Here is a 16,305-nt window from a genome sequence, read left to right as displayed (position 1 = left end):
TAATTTTATAAATATATATATAGAGAGAGAGAGAGTTGGTGAGACTAGATTTCCTCCCAGAGGGCCTTGAGTTCCCACAGTTCCAATTCTGCATCTAAATTCTTTACTGATACGCATATATCAGTATTGAGGATCTCAGTAGACAGGTTTCAAAGAACTCGCAGCAGCCCTGCCCTGGCTCTGGCACATCATTACCTGAGTGCACAATATGTACTAAGAGTTCCACCGAGGGAGATAGTCTGGACGTCTTAGAAGTTATAGGTAAAATATTAGCACTTCTTTTTGGCTGAGTATGTGAAACGTTTCAAGGGTTGTTTGAGTGACTGACTTTCTTCCCTTGCTCTAGGTCCCCACCTGCTTTGCATCTCACCATCGAGCAGACGGCCTGCTGGAAGTTGTTGCTGACCACCACATACAGTAACAGGTTGCCAAAGGTGTTCAGGGCAGCCAGCGGTCTAGAAACGATGTACGCCTCATGGATCTGATTCTCAATGGAGCAGCTGATAGAAAGCAGGCGAGATTCAATCCGAATGACCCTCAAGATATGGAAAGGCAAAAAGCATATATAAAACACGAGGAGCAGCAGAATGGTTAGTCTTCGAGCTTTCTGCTTAAGGCAGCTGTGCGTCTGAGGTCCTTGTGTTAGGGTGTAGATAATCATCGTATAGCAAAGTGTCACGATCACCAAGGGGAGGCAGAAGGTGGTCGCAGTCAAAATTAGATTGTACCATTTGATGGTCGTGAGGTCATCTGAACTGGTGAGGTCAAGACAGGCGGATCTGTTGGTCCTGGTGGTTGATGTGATCAGAAAGGTTATGGGCATGACGGCCACCAGTGAAATGGTCCACACCACCCCACAGGCCACCACGGCCCATCGAGTTTTGTGGATGGAAAAGCAGCTCATCGGGTGAATAATGACAAAGTAGCGGAAGATGCTGAAACAGGTGAGAAAGAGGATGCTGCTATACAGGTTAAAATGGAAGCCGAAGCGGATAAACTTGCACATGAAATCCCCAAAGATCCAGTTTTCTCCGCTGGCGTAGTAGTGAATCAGGAAAGGCAGGCTGGTGAGGTACAGCAGGTCCGTGCAGGCCAGGTTCAGCATGATGATCGTACTGCTCCTCCAGGGCCGCATCTTGAAGACGTACGTGGAAATTGCTACTGCGTTCCCGGGAAAGCCCACCAGGAAGATGATGCTATAAATAACAGGGAGGTAGTGTGTCTTGAGTGGGATCTTTTCATCAGTGCAGTTTCCAAGAGCAGCTGCATAACTGGGGAAATCAGAAGCATTGGCAAAATCATCTAGTGGCTCATTCATGGTTGTCTCCTTTCATTTTGCAGGAAAACAAGAGAGTGCAGTTTGGCGACAGGAATCGAGAGAAAGGAACTCGCTGATAAAGGAAAACAGAAAACATTAATGGTAGGGTAATGAAAACAATGATCCACTTTGCAATGAAAATTGCTCTAACAGCCTAAATTTGCCAATCTTTCTCTTTAATCTCCAAAGAGACCCTGCGGAAGAAATTGAATTTCAAAGAAAATGACTGTAAGGCAAGTTACTAAAGACATCTAACAATAATATAAAAGTTAAATACTATGAGAAGTAAAATGAAGGCCTGGGGTGGAAAACCCCACGTTGTAGCTGTAGGAGACGACTTGGCCAGGTTGCTCTTGAGGTATATGCCCTAGAGCGTCACCATTAGAGACTTAACCACAGCAAGATCCACCACTAATCACCTGTGAGGCACGTCACCAATGTGTTACCTCTAAACTTGACAAAACGCTGAGAACATTTCTTATTATCTCTATTTTACAGAAGAGACTAAAACCGAGACCTGTTCCTGGTAACACATCTAGTGGCACAGCTGGGATGTGAACCTATGTTTGTCTGACTTAGAACCCATTCTCTTTCCAAACTGCCTCACTGTGCTGCCTCTCAATCTGGATGACACTAAATGAGGGATGCAATGGGAAGTGCAAAGGCATGACGAGACTGAATACCAGACATTTCTAAAATGTAGATTTCATGCATTCCAACATCATGTGTCTGGTAGATTTCATTTTCAAATTTCAGCTCTTCCAACCCATTTTAACAGCCAACATAATTTGCTCATGTTGTGAGGGGTGTGTTTGCAGGGGGAAGAGGAACAACAGCTTCATACAGTGTTAAGAGCTAGGGTGCTATTGCCAGAGGCCCTGACCTTGACTCTGTTTAGCCAAAGAGTAGTTGTGTGTCCCTAAGCAAGTTGCTAACGCTCTCCAGGGTTGAGAGGAGTGGGATTTTAACCTTTCTTCTTCTTGCTGATCAGTGTTTTCTAAAATTTTGACTGTGAATTTCTGCATGAAGATCATTTAAAAGAATTACTTACAATTAGGTTATTATTCGGATGTAAACGCTGTTGGTAAAATGCATCCACTTACATATTTATGGAGCACCCACTGTGTATTAATTAGGCACTGCCAGGTCCTACAGATACCAAATGAATAACATGCACAGATGTACAAGCCACTATCTCAGTCTCTACTCGGGGAAATTATTTTAACAAAATACAACCCTACCTCATGGAACTGTCAATATATCCCCCCCAAAAAAAGACACGAAAAACACTTGGAACACTACTGGGCACACAATAAGTGCTCAATAAATGTTAGGTGTTAATCACTAAGTCCTTTGATAGATGAATAGTACAAGGCTACTGATATTACAAAGAAGGGAGGGAACAGCTACCTAGAGAATAGGAGAGGGCACTAAAGGAACATCATTTAGGAGGGAACATTACATCTGAAACTAGCAAGAAGAGAGGAAACGCCTTCCAGGCAAAGGGAATGGCATGTGCAAAGGCACTGAGGTGTGACAGAGTTCGAGAGGTTTCAAGAGAAATCTCAGAATGCATTTAAACATTTATTACTTTTATTCTGAATGGATTGGGGAAAGAATAGTTCAGGGATAGGAAGCCTGCCAGGCACTGAGGTGTGACAGAGTCCGAGAGGACAGCTGTCAGGACCCACACGTGAGAGGCCAGCGCTCCCTGGGACCACGTATTACCAATCAAAAGCGAATGTTTCTCTCCTGGTTCAGTTAATTTACTCTCACTGGTATCGCTACTTGTAGAACTGCCACAGACACAGAACTAGGGGTGACAGGAGTTAGGCACTGCTGACCAGCAAGGGTGCTGTGAAGCCAGGAAACCACAGTGGATAGCTTTTCCCTTGACCAAAAGCCATAATGGGCTTATGCATGGATAGAAGGCAGTCATTTAAACCCAAAAGAAAATGGTCAGGGTCAGGGAGTCACTGAAGTAACGCTTTCTAAAGTCTGTTCTTAGCAAATCAAGATTCAAGACTGCTTATCTGTCAGCTCCTTGAAAGCAGAAGCAGGAAGTCACCTCGTACCCCAGGGGCCGACACACATATTTACTGTGTGGGCCTCAATAAATATTGTTGAATGAAAGAATCATGAGTAACCTCAGCAAAATATATCTTGTGCCGCAAAGCTAGTAAAGCAGCAATGGTTATTCAAAAAAAAAAAAGTTTGATTCTTTAACGGATTTTAAAATAACGTGCAAAATTAATTTCTGTCATTGTAAATAAACCCCTGCCATGTTATGGGGCCATTTTAAACCGTAATCATATCAGGAAAAGGCAGGCTGTAGGTAGAAACAACCACCTTATTGTTTTGAAAAACAACAGTGCAGCTTGGGATTTATTGAACAATGACTGACCAATTGTAAGGGAGCAGGGGTTGACCAAGAAGTGTCACCCCTCCCCCTAAACCTCACTGAAAGAATGGTTTGAGTTTACAAAATACGTGTGAAGTTAAGAACAGGAGACAAAAACTGGTCAGGGCTGTGAGCAAAGTAGAATGAGGCAGTTTCTTTCCTCGACAGTTCCGGAGTCCTGTGCAATTCACTGCTGCCACCAGAGCACCGGCTGACCACAAAGGCACCATTTCCATTCAAAGGACATTGTGGAATGATGTGGTGTATTCCCTACTGTGGATCTCAGTCATAGGGCGGTTACAGACCCCCGAGGACTACCGGACTCTGTATAAACTAGAAAGAATGATCTATTAAGCTTCAACATAACCAGGTGGATACGTCTGAACTAAACGAGATGCCACACAAATAAAAGCAAGCACCAAAGGTTTGGGAATTTTTTATGATGGGAAAAAACCTCCATAATTTTAGCCTCTACTGTTTTCTCTGAAATTGGGAAGACACTGGGAGTGTTTGAGGCTAGCTGCAGGATGTCAGTGTTTTGGGGATGCACAGCTCAGGACCGTCATCCTAAGGCCAGCCCGTATATGAACCTCACAGACTGGGATTGCAAGCTTCTGAGGATAAAGACGGCAGGACGCGGGACGTGGTATCTATTCAGGGTGCAGCAGATGCTACTTTGTGTCCATAGAGGATTCTTGCCCACTTGGTGGGAACAAGTCAGGTGGGATTAATGAAGCAATGTGATTTTTCTAGGGTATCTGATAATTTTGTAATAAACTCCTTATCCAAGAGCCCCCAACTGCTCTGCAGCTCCCCCTGCCACACCCTGGGCTCTTCTGGTGCTGAAAACCCAAGACTAAGTTAACACCCGTTCTCTCCTCCTTTCCCCAAATTTCCAGTGGACCAGGGAGGGATAAGCTTGGAACACTGCTCCTCTCACCCTCCCTCAGAGGCCTTGGAAATCCCGCAGCTACGGTTGCATGTGGTTACCAAGAAGAACCTTGGATAGACCTGTCATTCACAAAGACTCATCTTGGTTTCCTCATCTACCTATTTGTAAACTAATTTAATTTCGTACTTGTGGAAAGCAGACCAGTTCTCAGCCCAGACACACTGGGGAAGAGGGTGAGTGTTGCCTCCCTGGACCCTGAAGGACCCCTCTCCCCAACTCTTCCCTCAGACCCAAATTTCAAATAAGAATCTGCAACTCAGGTACCCTGACGAGTCTTAGGACCTGCCACATTGATGGGGCCCAAAGGTATGATTTTAGCTATTTGATCTTTGATATTCTCCAATCAGATAAAATCTATGGAAATGCACACACAGACACACAAAAGTTTTACATCCAATTTGGAGGTTTAGAGACAATCCTAAACTTGTTCGCTTCATCTATAGCAAAGAAACAAAGCAAGATATACTAAAGGCATTTCGGGGGAAAATGTTTTGTTGGTGTGCTTGCTGAGGGGTTTGTGGGGCAGCAACTCTGGTCTTTGCTAACACCATGAAGCCCAGAAGCATACGGTGTGATCTAAGTACGCATCCGGAGGGCGGAATCAATCGATGTCAGGGATGAACTCTCTGCCCCCAAAGTCCCCACGCTTGGTCGTGAAAAAGGTCGGAGAAATCCATAGTCTGGAACTTCTCCAGGCCTCCCTGAGACAAATCTCTGGCCATTCTAGGCTTTTATTTTGCCCAGATGCGCCCCTGCCCCCTGCCAGGATGCGGGGCTGCTACTGCTGCCCCGAGATAAGAAGTTGGGGGCCTGGAGCTCTGGCCTTCGCCCGGTCCTGCAGCAGAGACGTGCCCGTGCCGGGAGGCTCTGTTCCCGCTGGCTCAGGGCGTCCCGCAACCTGGGTCCCCGCTCCCGGATCAGCGCAGGTCCCCCATACCCGGTTCCCTCCCGCCCGCGGGGCCCGCTCCCCCCAGATCGCTGCTCACCTGGCACCCCAGGCGCGGCCGCCGTGCGCCCCGAGTGGCCGTCGGAGCGCGGCTGCGCCCTGGCGGCCGGACAGTCGGAGCAGAGGCCCGCGCGCCGCCCCTGCCCCTCCCACCGCTCGGAGCCCACGCAGCAGGTGCGCCCCGGTCCCGCCCAGCAGGCAGAGGACAGCATCCTCCCTCGCCCACTTTCATGGCCAGCACAGGGATAGCAGCTTCCTCTCCCGGGGATCGCTGGACATCCTCCATGTCTGTTTTGCGTGAAACTGCCCAAAGGGAGTATTCCCTTTGGGCGGTATTCCCAGGAGCAAACACAGCCTGGCAGGAGGGCTCTTGCACCAGTGCAGCTGGGGTCCTGGGTCCTGTCGTCTGGGTCCAGAACTATCACCTGCTTGTCCACAGTTCACGGCCTTTCATTTAGTATAGGGTGGAAGCAACTTAAATTCCGGCTCTCTAAATTGAAGACCTCCGCCAGAGGGTCTTTTCACTGTATGCAATTACAGGCCTGCCCTCCACAGCTCAGCAAAGTGGTGTAAAAATAGTTTGTAACTGTGTGGGGAGACCACCTGTAGGAATCTCCAGATCTAGGACGCAGCCCTCTTGGCATAACCTGAGAACAGCATTTTCCCTTCTCTGAAACCCGGCTACGCCATGCAAGAGAACCGGGCTCTGAATCATTGGATCCTGAGGTCCCTGACAGCATCAGAGACAAGTTTTCTGTATTGCCTGATGGGGACGCGTGGAGAAAGCCCCCTCTCTGCTCCACCGTGAATGGGCACTGAATGCCCCTTTTGCACTATCATGTTGATGGGCATTAAAGCAACCAGTCCATCCCCTGGGTGGGCCAGCCTGCAGGAGCAAAAATGTTAAACTAGGCATCCCAGAGCCCAAGTGAGAAGATCCTCCCTTGCTGATGGTTGGGACAGCACTATATTAGGTATTTTTATTAGTATGCTTATCATTATTTGAGTCCCAGACTCTCCCAGGAAATATTTTGCATCAGAGAAAAATTATTCTCCAACTTTACTATTTTTAATCACTTCCTCAATTCCTCGTTTGGAATTATTTGATCCTATTTATTTCCAATCCATCCACACATTCATTCAACAGACATTTGCTGCTCGATTATTCTGTATCATCCACACATTCATTCAACAGACATTTGCTGCTCGATTATTCTGTATCATCCACACATTCATTCAACAGACATTTGCTGCTCGATTATTCTGTATCATCCACACATTCATTCAACAGACATTTGCTGCTCGATTATTCTGTATCAGGCACTGGGGAGCTAAAGAAAAATAAAACTTGATCTCTGCCTTCCAGGAGCTCGTATCCCTGAGAAAAATAAACAGTTAATTTTAAAAGTGATTAGGGTTTGACCCTGGAAAATAAGGGTGCTATGAGGGAATATAAGTCAGTTGTAAGAGAGAGAGAGAGAGATCACAAGAAGCTTTCAGAGTAAAAGATGTTTGAGCATTTTCCCTTGGTGATCAAGATGTCCATATAAAGAGGAAATGGCTTAGAGGGATGATTTTAAAACAGGGATGATTTAAAAACAGCTGCATGGCACAGGGAAACCGGCTCGGTTCTTTGTGGCTGTCTGGAGGGGTGGGATAGGGAGGGTGGGAGGGAGGGAGACAAAGAGGGAAGAGATATGGGAACATATGTATATGTATAACTGATTCACTCTGTTATAAAGCAGAAACTAACAAAAAATAAATTAATTAATTAATTAAAAAAATTAAAAAAAAATAAAAACAGGTATTGGGTCCTAGAATTTTAGATGTGGAGAGGATGTATAAAAATACCCAGTCCTGGGAATGTAAAATGGTGCAGCTACTATGGAAAACAGTACGATTGCTCCTCAAAAAATTAAAAATAAAATTACCGTATGATCCAGCAATCCCACTCTGGGTATATTCCCCAAAGAATCAGAGTCAGAGATTCAAAGAGATATTTGTACACTCATGTTCATAGCAGCATCATTCACAAGAGCCAAAATGGGGAAGCCACTCAAATGTCCACAGGTGGATGAATAGGTAAATAAAATGGAGTATATGTACATACAAGGGACTCTTATTCAGGCTGTAGAGAAGGAGATTCTGACACATGCTACAACATGGATGCACCTTGAGGACATTACGTTCAGTAAAACAAGCCAGTCTTAAAAGGACAAATGCTGTATGATTCTATTTACATGGGGTGTTGAGAGTAGTCAAATTTATAGAGACAGAAAATAGACTGGTGGCTGCCAGAGCCTGGAAGTAGAAGGAATGGGAAGTGTTTGTTTAATGGGTACAGAGTTCAGTTTTGAAAGATGAAAACAGTTCTGTGTGAAGCGCTCGGAAGATGGCACAGGTCTTCACGTCCAGAGGATGACGATAATGATGGGAGCACGACAGCGTGAATGTACTTAATGCCGCTCAACTGTACGTCTAAAAATGGTTAAGACGGTAACTTTTATGTCATGTGTATTTTACCACAGTTTTTAAAGTTCTGTTAAAAAAAACCCATAGTCACAGTCTCACTTTACAAAGGAGGTCACTGAGAATTAGAGACGTCCAGGTGACAAGCCTGAGCACACAGCCAGGGAGGCCTGTGTTAAGACCAAGGCATCAGCCCTCTGTTCTGACTGCACCGTGCTGCTGGTAGCTGGACCACTTGATGGAAGCCATTGCTCTATCAGAAAACAATGTGCTTTAACCCAACACTCTAAAACGGCTCCATCAACAAGGTGATTATGAGCAATTGTCTTTTTTATCTTTTAATATTTATCTATAAATATTGTTTCTTATTACAACTTGAAGTCCTCACCAATAAAGTAGTCATTTCCAGGAAAATAGAAAATAAAATAAAATACTAACTGATAGATCTTAAACATCTCTGATTAAAGAGAATGGTATAGTTTATACGTCTTCAAAACGACTTGCCTTAGAAAAATGACGTCACTAATTTAGACTATGTTTTAAACTCTTCAAATTCAGGATCTGGAAGTAGTCTTTTACCAACCCTGAGTCAAAGGCTCACATAAGGGTAGAATTCAACTTCCCTTTAAAATGAGCACCCAATACAGCAGAATTCCAGCATTTAGATTCATAGCTATTTGAGTAGTACAGGCGCCACCTGCAGTGCGCTGCAATTGCTCCTCTGAAGCGGGGGACGGGCTTTAGCTCCACGATAACCTGGCTACTCAGAATTTCCCTAATTAGGAAGCACTGACATCTTACAGCATCCTGCTCCAAAAGCCCTGTGAGACTCTGCAGAGAAGGCAGATTCAAGCAGCATCCTCCAAAGGCAGGAGGAAGAAAAAGGAGTAACACATTACAACCATTCCCTTCTTCGGGGTTGAGTGAGAAAGGAAAAAATCATTGGTGATAATGTGGGCCCTGCAATTTCTCTCTCCCCTGGTTATCATTCCCCATCATTCCCGACCATTTGTATTAACCATCTCTATTCTTTTATTCTGATGCTTTGATATGTGGGGCTTTGCTGATGGGGAGAGACTGCCTCTCCCAGAGTTAGCCAATTCCTAGAGATAGTAAACTCATCAGAGAGTGTACTTTCAAATGCAAGCCAACCAATCCAGAGCCCATAGCCCAACCACCTTCTTTATTGGGCTGTCACACTCTGGCCCACCATCCACCTGCCCTAATCATCCCAGGACCAGGTACCAGACAACTAGGGTCAGCCCCTATTCCCCAGAGCCTGCTGAAATTATTCAAACTAGCCAGTCCTAAGCCTGATTCCCTGCCTTGCCTGGTCCTTCCCACGGAAACCACAGTAAAGCTTCTTGCCATATTTCCCCCTCTCCTTCTGCCTCCTGACCCACACTGTTGCTTCCCTGTGTGACCTCCGGGGGTGTGGTGTACCCCCTCCTCTCGGGATCCGCGAGTATAACAAACTACCTTTTCAGTGGCAGTCATCCCCTGGTATGTTGGTCTCACCACACCTGAATGATAATAAAACACCGTTCGTGGCCTTGTCAGGCTTTTTTGTAACTTTGGCCACAATATGATACGTCTTGGTAGGATAGCAGTACTCTCATGAGATGAATTTTCTTGATTTAAAAAAGAAAAAAGGTTAACGTTTTTTCTAATGCCTTTAAAATGGATGGCTCAGTGAAGATGTGTCGTTTAGATAAAGCAAGGTTTTTTGTTTTTTGCGGCATGTGGGCCTCTCACTGCTGTGGCCTCTCCCGTTGTGGAGCACAGGCTCCAGATGCGCAGGCCCAGCGGCTGTGGCTCATGGGCCCAGCTGCTGCGTGGCATGTGGGATCTTCCCGGATTGGGACACGAACCCACGTCCCCTGCATTGGCAGGCGGACTCCCAACCACTGCGCCACCAGGGAAGCCCTAAAGCAAGGTTTTGATCTATACTAGGCAACAAATTCAGCTATTGCAATGCCTTCCAGATTCCTACAATATTTCTTCAGTGCGGAGAAAGACTTTATGGTACAGCAGAGAGAGTCCCCGAAGTTTGAGACCTGAATTGTAGTGTTTGGAAAGCAACTCAATTAGGTGGGAGAGGAAATTCCCTTTCTAGTTCTCCATCTAGGAAAAGCAGACGTTGGGCAGGTCAGTCCCAGATTAAAGGGATCTCAGTTTTGAAAACTTAAGAGAAACTCCAAGCTTAGTTGCTTAGAAGACTATGTATGATATTGTTGTGCTAATGTGAGCTCCCTGCTATGCTTCTATGTGAACATCTTTTGATGATTTTTAAATGTTTTCACAATGATATGTTCTTTGAAAAGAGACTCTTCTGGGGAATTTAGAGAACTATTAGGAAAGAGGTTGACTAGGTTGTCCAACCTTAGATCCAATCCCAGTATAATCTGGAAGGTGGCATGGGTCTTCTAGGTGGGTAAAGAGCCAGGCAGTCAGTAGAGCTAGTGACGGGCACAGCTAAGCATGGGGCTCCCAGTCTGCCCAGGAGGAGCTTTAGTGTGAATTATGGTAACCAATGGAAGCAAGGAGAAATGGAGATTGGAGACTAAGGAAAATGTCGTATAGAAAAGCCAGGGAATGGAGAAAACCATCATCAAGAAAATGAGCTCTTTGCCCTTGCTGGTGCAGGGTCCTCTGCTTGGACCATCCTTCCCGTCTCATCTTTCTGGCTTGAATCTTAACAAAATACACCACTAGTCTGTGACTATCTTTGCCCAGAAATATATTTTCTTCTCTGAATACTTACTGTACTTATAGTATGTACCATACGGTCTAGCATGTATTCATTTGAAACTGTTTAATAGTATGATAAACTACAATGGTTTTAAAACTTGAGTCTTGTCTAATCAACAAAATTGTCTCTATCTCGAGAGAGGGGTTTATATGGTCCTCTTTGGATCTCGCTGCACCATCAGTCTGTGTATAGTAGACTATTACAACTGCCTACTGTTGTTAGGCAATTATTACTATAACCATGAATCTGATTCCTCATCTGACCTTGATTAATACGAAAATACGTTTTAGTCACTAGTTGAGACTAAGCTGTCTGTCCAGTCAGCTGAACATATGAAAAAGGACGTGGGGAAAGAGGGGCCAAGAATTTAACAGAATGAACACTAAGCTGAAAGACTGAATGGGGCAATTAGGAAATCACTGCTGGCCCGAGAACAGTTCAGTCACGTGGTAGGGGCTGAAGCTCGTTTGTGCAGTGGGTAGAGCAGGAAAGCGGGAAGTTACAAGTGCATTAGGACAGATGGGAAGAAAGAAACAAGGATGTAGCTTGAAGGCTGACATGTTTAAAGGAAAGATTTTATTTATTTATTTATTTTTAGGTTAGAGAAACCCTAAGCATTATCGTAGAGTGAGGGAAATAAAAAAGCCAATGGTGAAGAAAAGATTGAAGTGGTATAATTAATGGATAAGAACATGACACGATAATACCAGCTGGGAGGTGTGACTCAGCAAATAATAAGCATGTGTTTGAATTCTGGCTCCTCCCTTTATAAGCTGTATAATTTCTTGCTTTAAACCTCCTTTTGTTCATTTGTCAAACTCGTTAACACACCATACAAAGTTGAAAATGAATAGGGTAAATTTTGATTCTCTAAGTTGACTATACATTGTAAATACTTTAAAAAGTTTAAAAAATACTCATGCCAACCATGGCTGAATTTCAAAAACATTACATTGAGAAAAAAAAAAAAAAAGCCAGAAACAATGAACGCACTTTGCATGATTCCATCAAGATCAGGCAAAAATCATCATTATCATCATCATCATCATCATCATCATCATCATCATCATCATCAACATCTATGAGGATAAAAATTACAGTAGTAGTTGCTTCTGGAATGAGAGGAGGGTTGACCCACATGGGCAAGAGAAAACTTTCCAGGTTGATGTAAATGTCCTATATCTTGAGTAGGATGTTGGTTACTGAGATGAATACATTTGTTAAAACTCACTGAACTGGATACTTAAAATCTGTGTAAAAATACTGTATGTATTTATACTTTGATTAAAAAATAATTAACCCCAAAGGAAGATTTGATTTAATTGGTATGGGAAGTAGATTGGAAATTGGGATTTTTATAAGCTGCCCTGGTGATTATAATATAAAGAAAAGTTTGAGAACCACCAGGCTAAACCATCTGCTGAGATTGAGATTGAGATTGTGAAGAAGAGACCTTGAGAAAAGTTTGAAATTAGAAAGTGGGTTGAATGGGTACAACCTTTGTTCTCAGGGTATATGCTCGTGGATTATCCGCATCAGAGACCCCTATGGTGCTTGAAAAAATGTTCATTTCTGGGGCCCACAACAGATGTACTGATACATACTTTGGGAGTAAGTTCCAGGTTTTTGCATATTAACAAGCTTTCTCCAGGTGATTTTTATACTCTAAAGTTACAGCAATTCCTGAGTAAAGGGACCAGTATTTCACTGGAGAGGAGGATTGGATGGAGAGCAGTTCCTAGCAGGGGAGGGCAGCCTTAACTCGCAGCAGAGAAAGTATTTGGAAAACCAATCACATGACAATCTGGACTGCCAGGCATCCACATAAAGTTGAGGAGGTGATGTGCAGCTGTAATGCAAAAACAAAACAAGCCTGGAAAATCAAGAGAAAGAAAAGGAGTAGTAAAGTATGGATCTGTTCTGGAGTCTGAGGCTCAGCCCTTGGACCAATGATCCTCTTGGGATGTACCTTTTGGACAGCAGCCAGAGCTTCATAAAGTTGATTCCTCTGAAATGAACCAAAAATACGTGTCAGGATTGACAATTTTCATGGGAAGAATTAGCAAAGTGTTAACATTTCAAAAAGGAATACAGCACACATTTGAGAAGGACTTTGGGTAGGATTTAGACCAAGGTAGATGTCAGAGGAGCTTCCTGGTGGTCTAGTGGTAGGATTTGATGCTTTCACTGCCGTGGCCTAGGTTCAATCCCTAGTAGGGGAACTGAGATGATACAAGCCCTGCAGTGCGGCCAAAAAAGAAGGTAGGTGTTTTTAAGGAGGATTTTCAGGAAGAGAGGTCAGTCTATATAAAAATACGGAGGCTGAGGATTGAAGGAAGTGTTCAGGTAATAACATGAGGTCCAGTTCTCCTGAAATATTAAATAAAAACTACATCTAGAAGAGTAGTGGCAGGGATGAGTAAGTCCTAAAAAGTAGAATGGGAGCCCATTTTGGAGAGACTAAATTCCCTTTCTCCAGCCCTGGCTCTGAAGAAGCAAGCTGCCATGAATCATGAATCCTGCAGCCTCCAAGGAAACCATTTCTGCTAACAGCCCAGGGAGAATGGAAGTGGGTCTTTCCATGCTGAGCCTCTGATAAGAACTCAGCCCTGGACAACAGCTTGATTGCAGCCTGGTGAGACCCTGAGCAGAGAACCAGCTAAGCTGTGCTTGGACTCCTAACCCTGGACTCACAGAAACTATAAGATAATAAATATGTGTTGTTCTAAGCCCCTAAGATGTGGTCATTTGTTATGCAGCAACAGGTAAAGGATGTAGATTTTGGTGAGCTGTCTTTATCTAATTACACAGGCAGTGGGGAGCCATTGGAAGTGTTTGACTTGGGAAGTGTAATAAATGTGCCCAGCTCCTTGTCATCTACTATTTTTTCTCTTGGGCAGGTGTTCAGTTCAAATTGTTGATCAGCAAGTTTCCACCAAGAAAAAAGGAAATCCCAGGAAACTGTGTGAAAAAAAGAACCAACTTTGTGTTTTTTGTCCTTGTTTTTACTTTAAAGAGTTAGTCATTCACATTTCTTATATTATTTATGTATCAAGTTATATTTATTATATATTATATTTTATGTTTTTAGGTTTTCATCTTCTGCTGTTTACTCTTGTGGTTAAGGTTTTATTACCTGGTTTTTTTCTTTGGAACCTTTGAAATTATAAAAGGAATGTTGGACCAGAATCACATGGCTCCTTAAGCTATCTTCTTGTTTTATGAAAGACAAGTAGATTCAGCGGTCAATGCCAAGTCTCTTGCCAGCATAAGGGAAACTTTACTATACCAGCATGTTCACAAACATTATCTTTGTCTTTACCTCTTAAGACCATGAAGGAATGCACCCCTCCATCCCCATCATGCACACACACTGCCATTCACCATGTAAAAATACCGCCATACCCTTTCCTTTGCTGAGGCCCCCATAATGCTACTTGTGACTTTTGTGAGCCCCAATGACATGACTAAGGACAGAATGGTTAAGTCTGAAGCAGATAGGAGAAAATTGTTCCAGGATTGCCCTCGACTTCTGTACCTCACCTTGTTCTATTCACCATGTGAACAGAAGATTAATCCCGCTTACATGCTGATGGGAGTTCAGGGATTCAAATTCTTTGGTGCTGAAGTAATGATTGTTCACATTTTTTGAAATTTGTTTCTCTACCCTGCTCAAGTCTTATGTCACTTTTCCCCTTCAGCAACCACATTGCACAATACTATCTTATTATATCTGTCATGCTTCTGCATTTGAATTAAAATGCCTCAAAAAAAAAAAAACCATAACAGGCTCTGTAATTTCTTTATTATAGCATTTTCAATCTCTTCCTTTTGACCTTTTGGTATTGCTTTCACGATTAATTTTTTTCCAGGGCCCTGTTGACACAACAGACCACTGTACTAACCTATTAACCTTTGAAAAATCAAAGTTGAAATCTGATTTGAGTAAGGGAACCAAAATAGTTTTCAGCTAGCCTGGGCTTTATGAACAATAAGCCAGACAAGTTCATCTCCATGATGGACAGGCTCTGTGTGTGGAGGAGTTCGTATGAAGAAAAGGAGATTGAAATGCAGTGCGATGTAACTAAAATGGAAAGATAGCATCGTGTCTAATCTTAGACGGGCTGGTCTTAGTGCTCACTTTCAGGGAGAAAATGAAAACATAAGTAATTTAATTATAACAGCTGTGTCTTCCTTCTTCCATTTTTCATAGACAGTCCTCCAGAGTCTGCCCTTTCTGCTTTGTGCCTGATGTATGATTGTTAGTTAAAATCGTTACGCTGTTTATTGTTCCTCCCTTCCTAATTATACCAAACTGATATTTCATTAAATTGGAAAATTTTTAAACCTCTTTAATTGTAAATCCTGCTTTAATCCCAGTTGTGAGTTTAACTGTACCCAGACTTTTGTGAAATTCTTACAATTGTCCATTGATAACTGAAGAGACAGTGTAAGCTCCATTTGGGTAACCTATACTTGGAGAAAAAGTGACTCACTCACCTATACCCCATCTTCAAAGGTGGTTCATTCCTGACCTTTGCAAGCTTCCCTTAACCCTCCTCCCCATGTCAAAATATACTGATGGCTGGTTCTGTGGTTTTAGATGTCCTTTGAGCCCTTATATCTGAGCTTTCTGTTTTATTTTATTTTTAACTAGGGGCAAATAGGTTGCCCAAATCTCAGTGATATTCTTTGAAGAAATACATCCGCATTTGGTTATATTATTATGCATTTATTTGAAAAAGAAATATTGCCACTTTGTTCCCTCATAACTGCTTTCCAACCTGATTACCTTTGGTCTCTGTGGTCATAGCACAGTGATACCCAGGTGGGGGGAAAGCAGGGGGTGTGAGGGGGTGTGAGAGGGGTGTGAATGCTGGAAGACTTTCCTCCTAAAGGCAACCTTGCAGACCAATCATGATAAAGGAACAGCTCCAGGGATGCCTAGGCTTTATCACACATGTACCCAGTGATTGTAGTCACTTGCCCTTTAAAGGCTGAGCTCTTGAACAGTGTTCTTACCTGATTTTATTCCCTGGAGTGGACACTTAATGCAGCCTCTTTTTGTACCATGGACGATGCACTTATTAGGCCTTGAGCATGGCCAGCTCTATAATTTGCAGGGCCATTGCAAAAGGAAAATGTGGGCTCCATGCTTAAAAAAACAGGAGAAAAGTGTCTTTAAAGGTTTTAAAATATAAATCTTTTTCCTTTCTTCCACAGTCTCTCTTGATGTCATGGTGTTTTTCGTTGTTGTTGCTATTTAATGTCATTCTAAGTAAAGAAAAAATTAACATGTTAAATTATTAGCATGAAATGTACCATTCGTCTTTATATGATGCAGTGTTAGTTTTAAATGCAAATATAAGAGCATTCAACTTACATGAAGCACCCTCAAAATTACACAAGCCGGGCTTCCCTGGTGGCGCGGTGGTTGAGAGTCCGCCTGCCGATGCAGGGGACACGG

At 43.3% G+C, this 16,305-nt stretch overlaps 1 protein-coding gene across 1 annotated transcript; it reads right to left on the bottom strand.

Moving 5' to 3' along the window:
• Positions 1-208: 208 nt before the first annotated feature.
• On the bottom strand, positions 209-1,328 carry OXGR1 (oxoglutarate receptor 1). The gene has a single exon (XM_007466271.1). It carries the CDS (start codon positions 1,316-1,318, stop codon positions 305-307), a length of 1,014 nt encoding a protein of 337 aa, XP_007466333.1. The 5' UTR covers positions 1,319-1,328; the 3' UTR covers positions 209-304.
• Positions 1,329-16,305: the final 14,977 nt, after the last annotated feature.

This window comes from Lipotes vexillifer, unplaced genomic scaffold (assembly GCF_000442215.2).
Source record: "Lipotes vexillifer unplaced genomic scaffold, Lipotes_vexillifer_v1.1 scaffold705, whole genome shotgun sequence".
Lineage (NCBI taxonomy): Eukaryota > Metazoa > Chordata > Mammalia > Artiodactyla > Lipotidae > Lipotes > Lipotes vexillifer.
The sequence above is the reverse complement of the archived record's forward strand: the minus strand, read 5'-3'. Positions and strand labels throughout refer to the sequence as shown.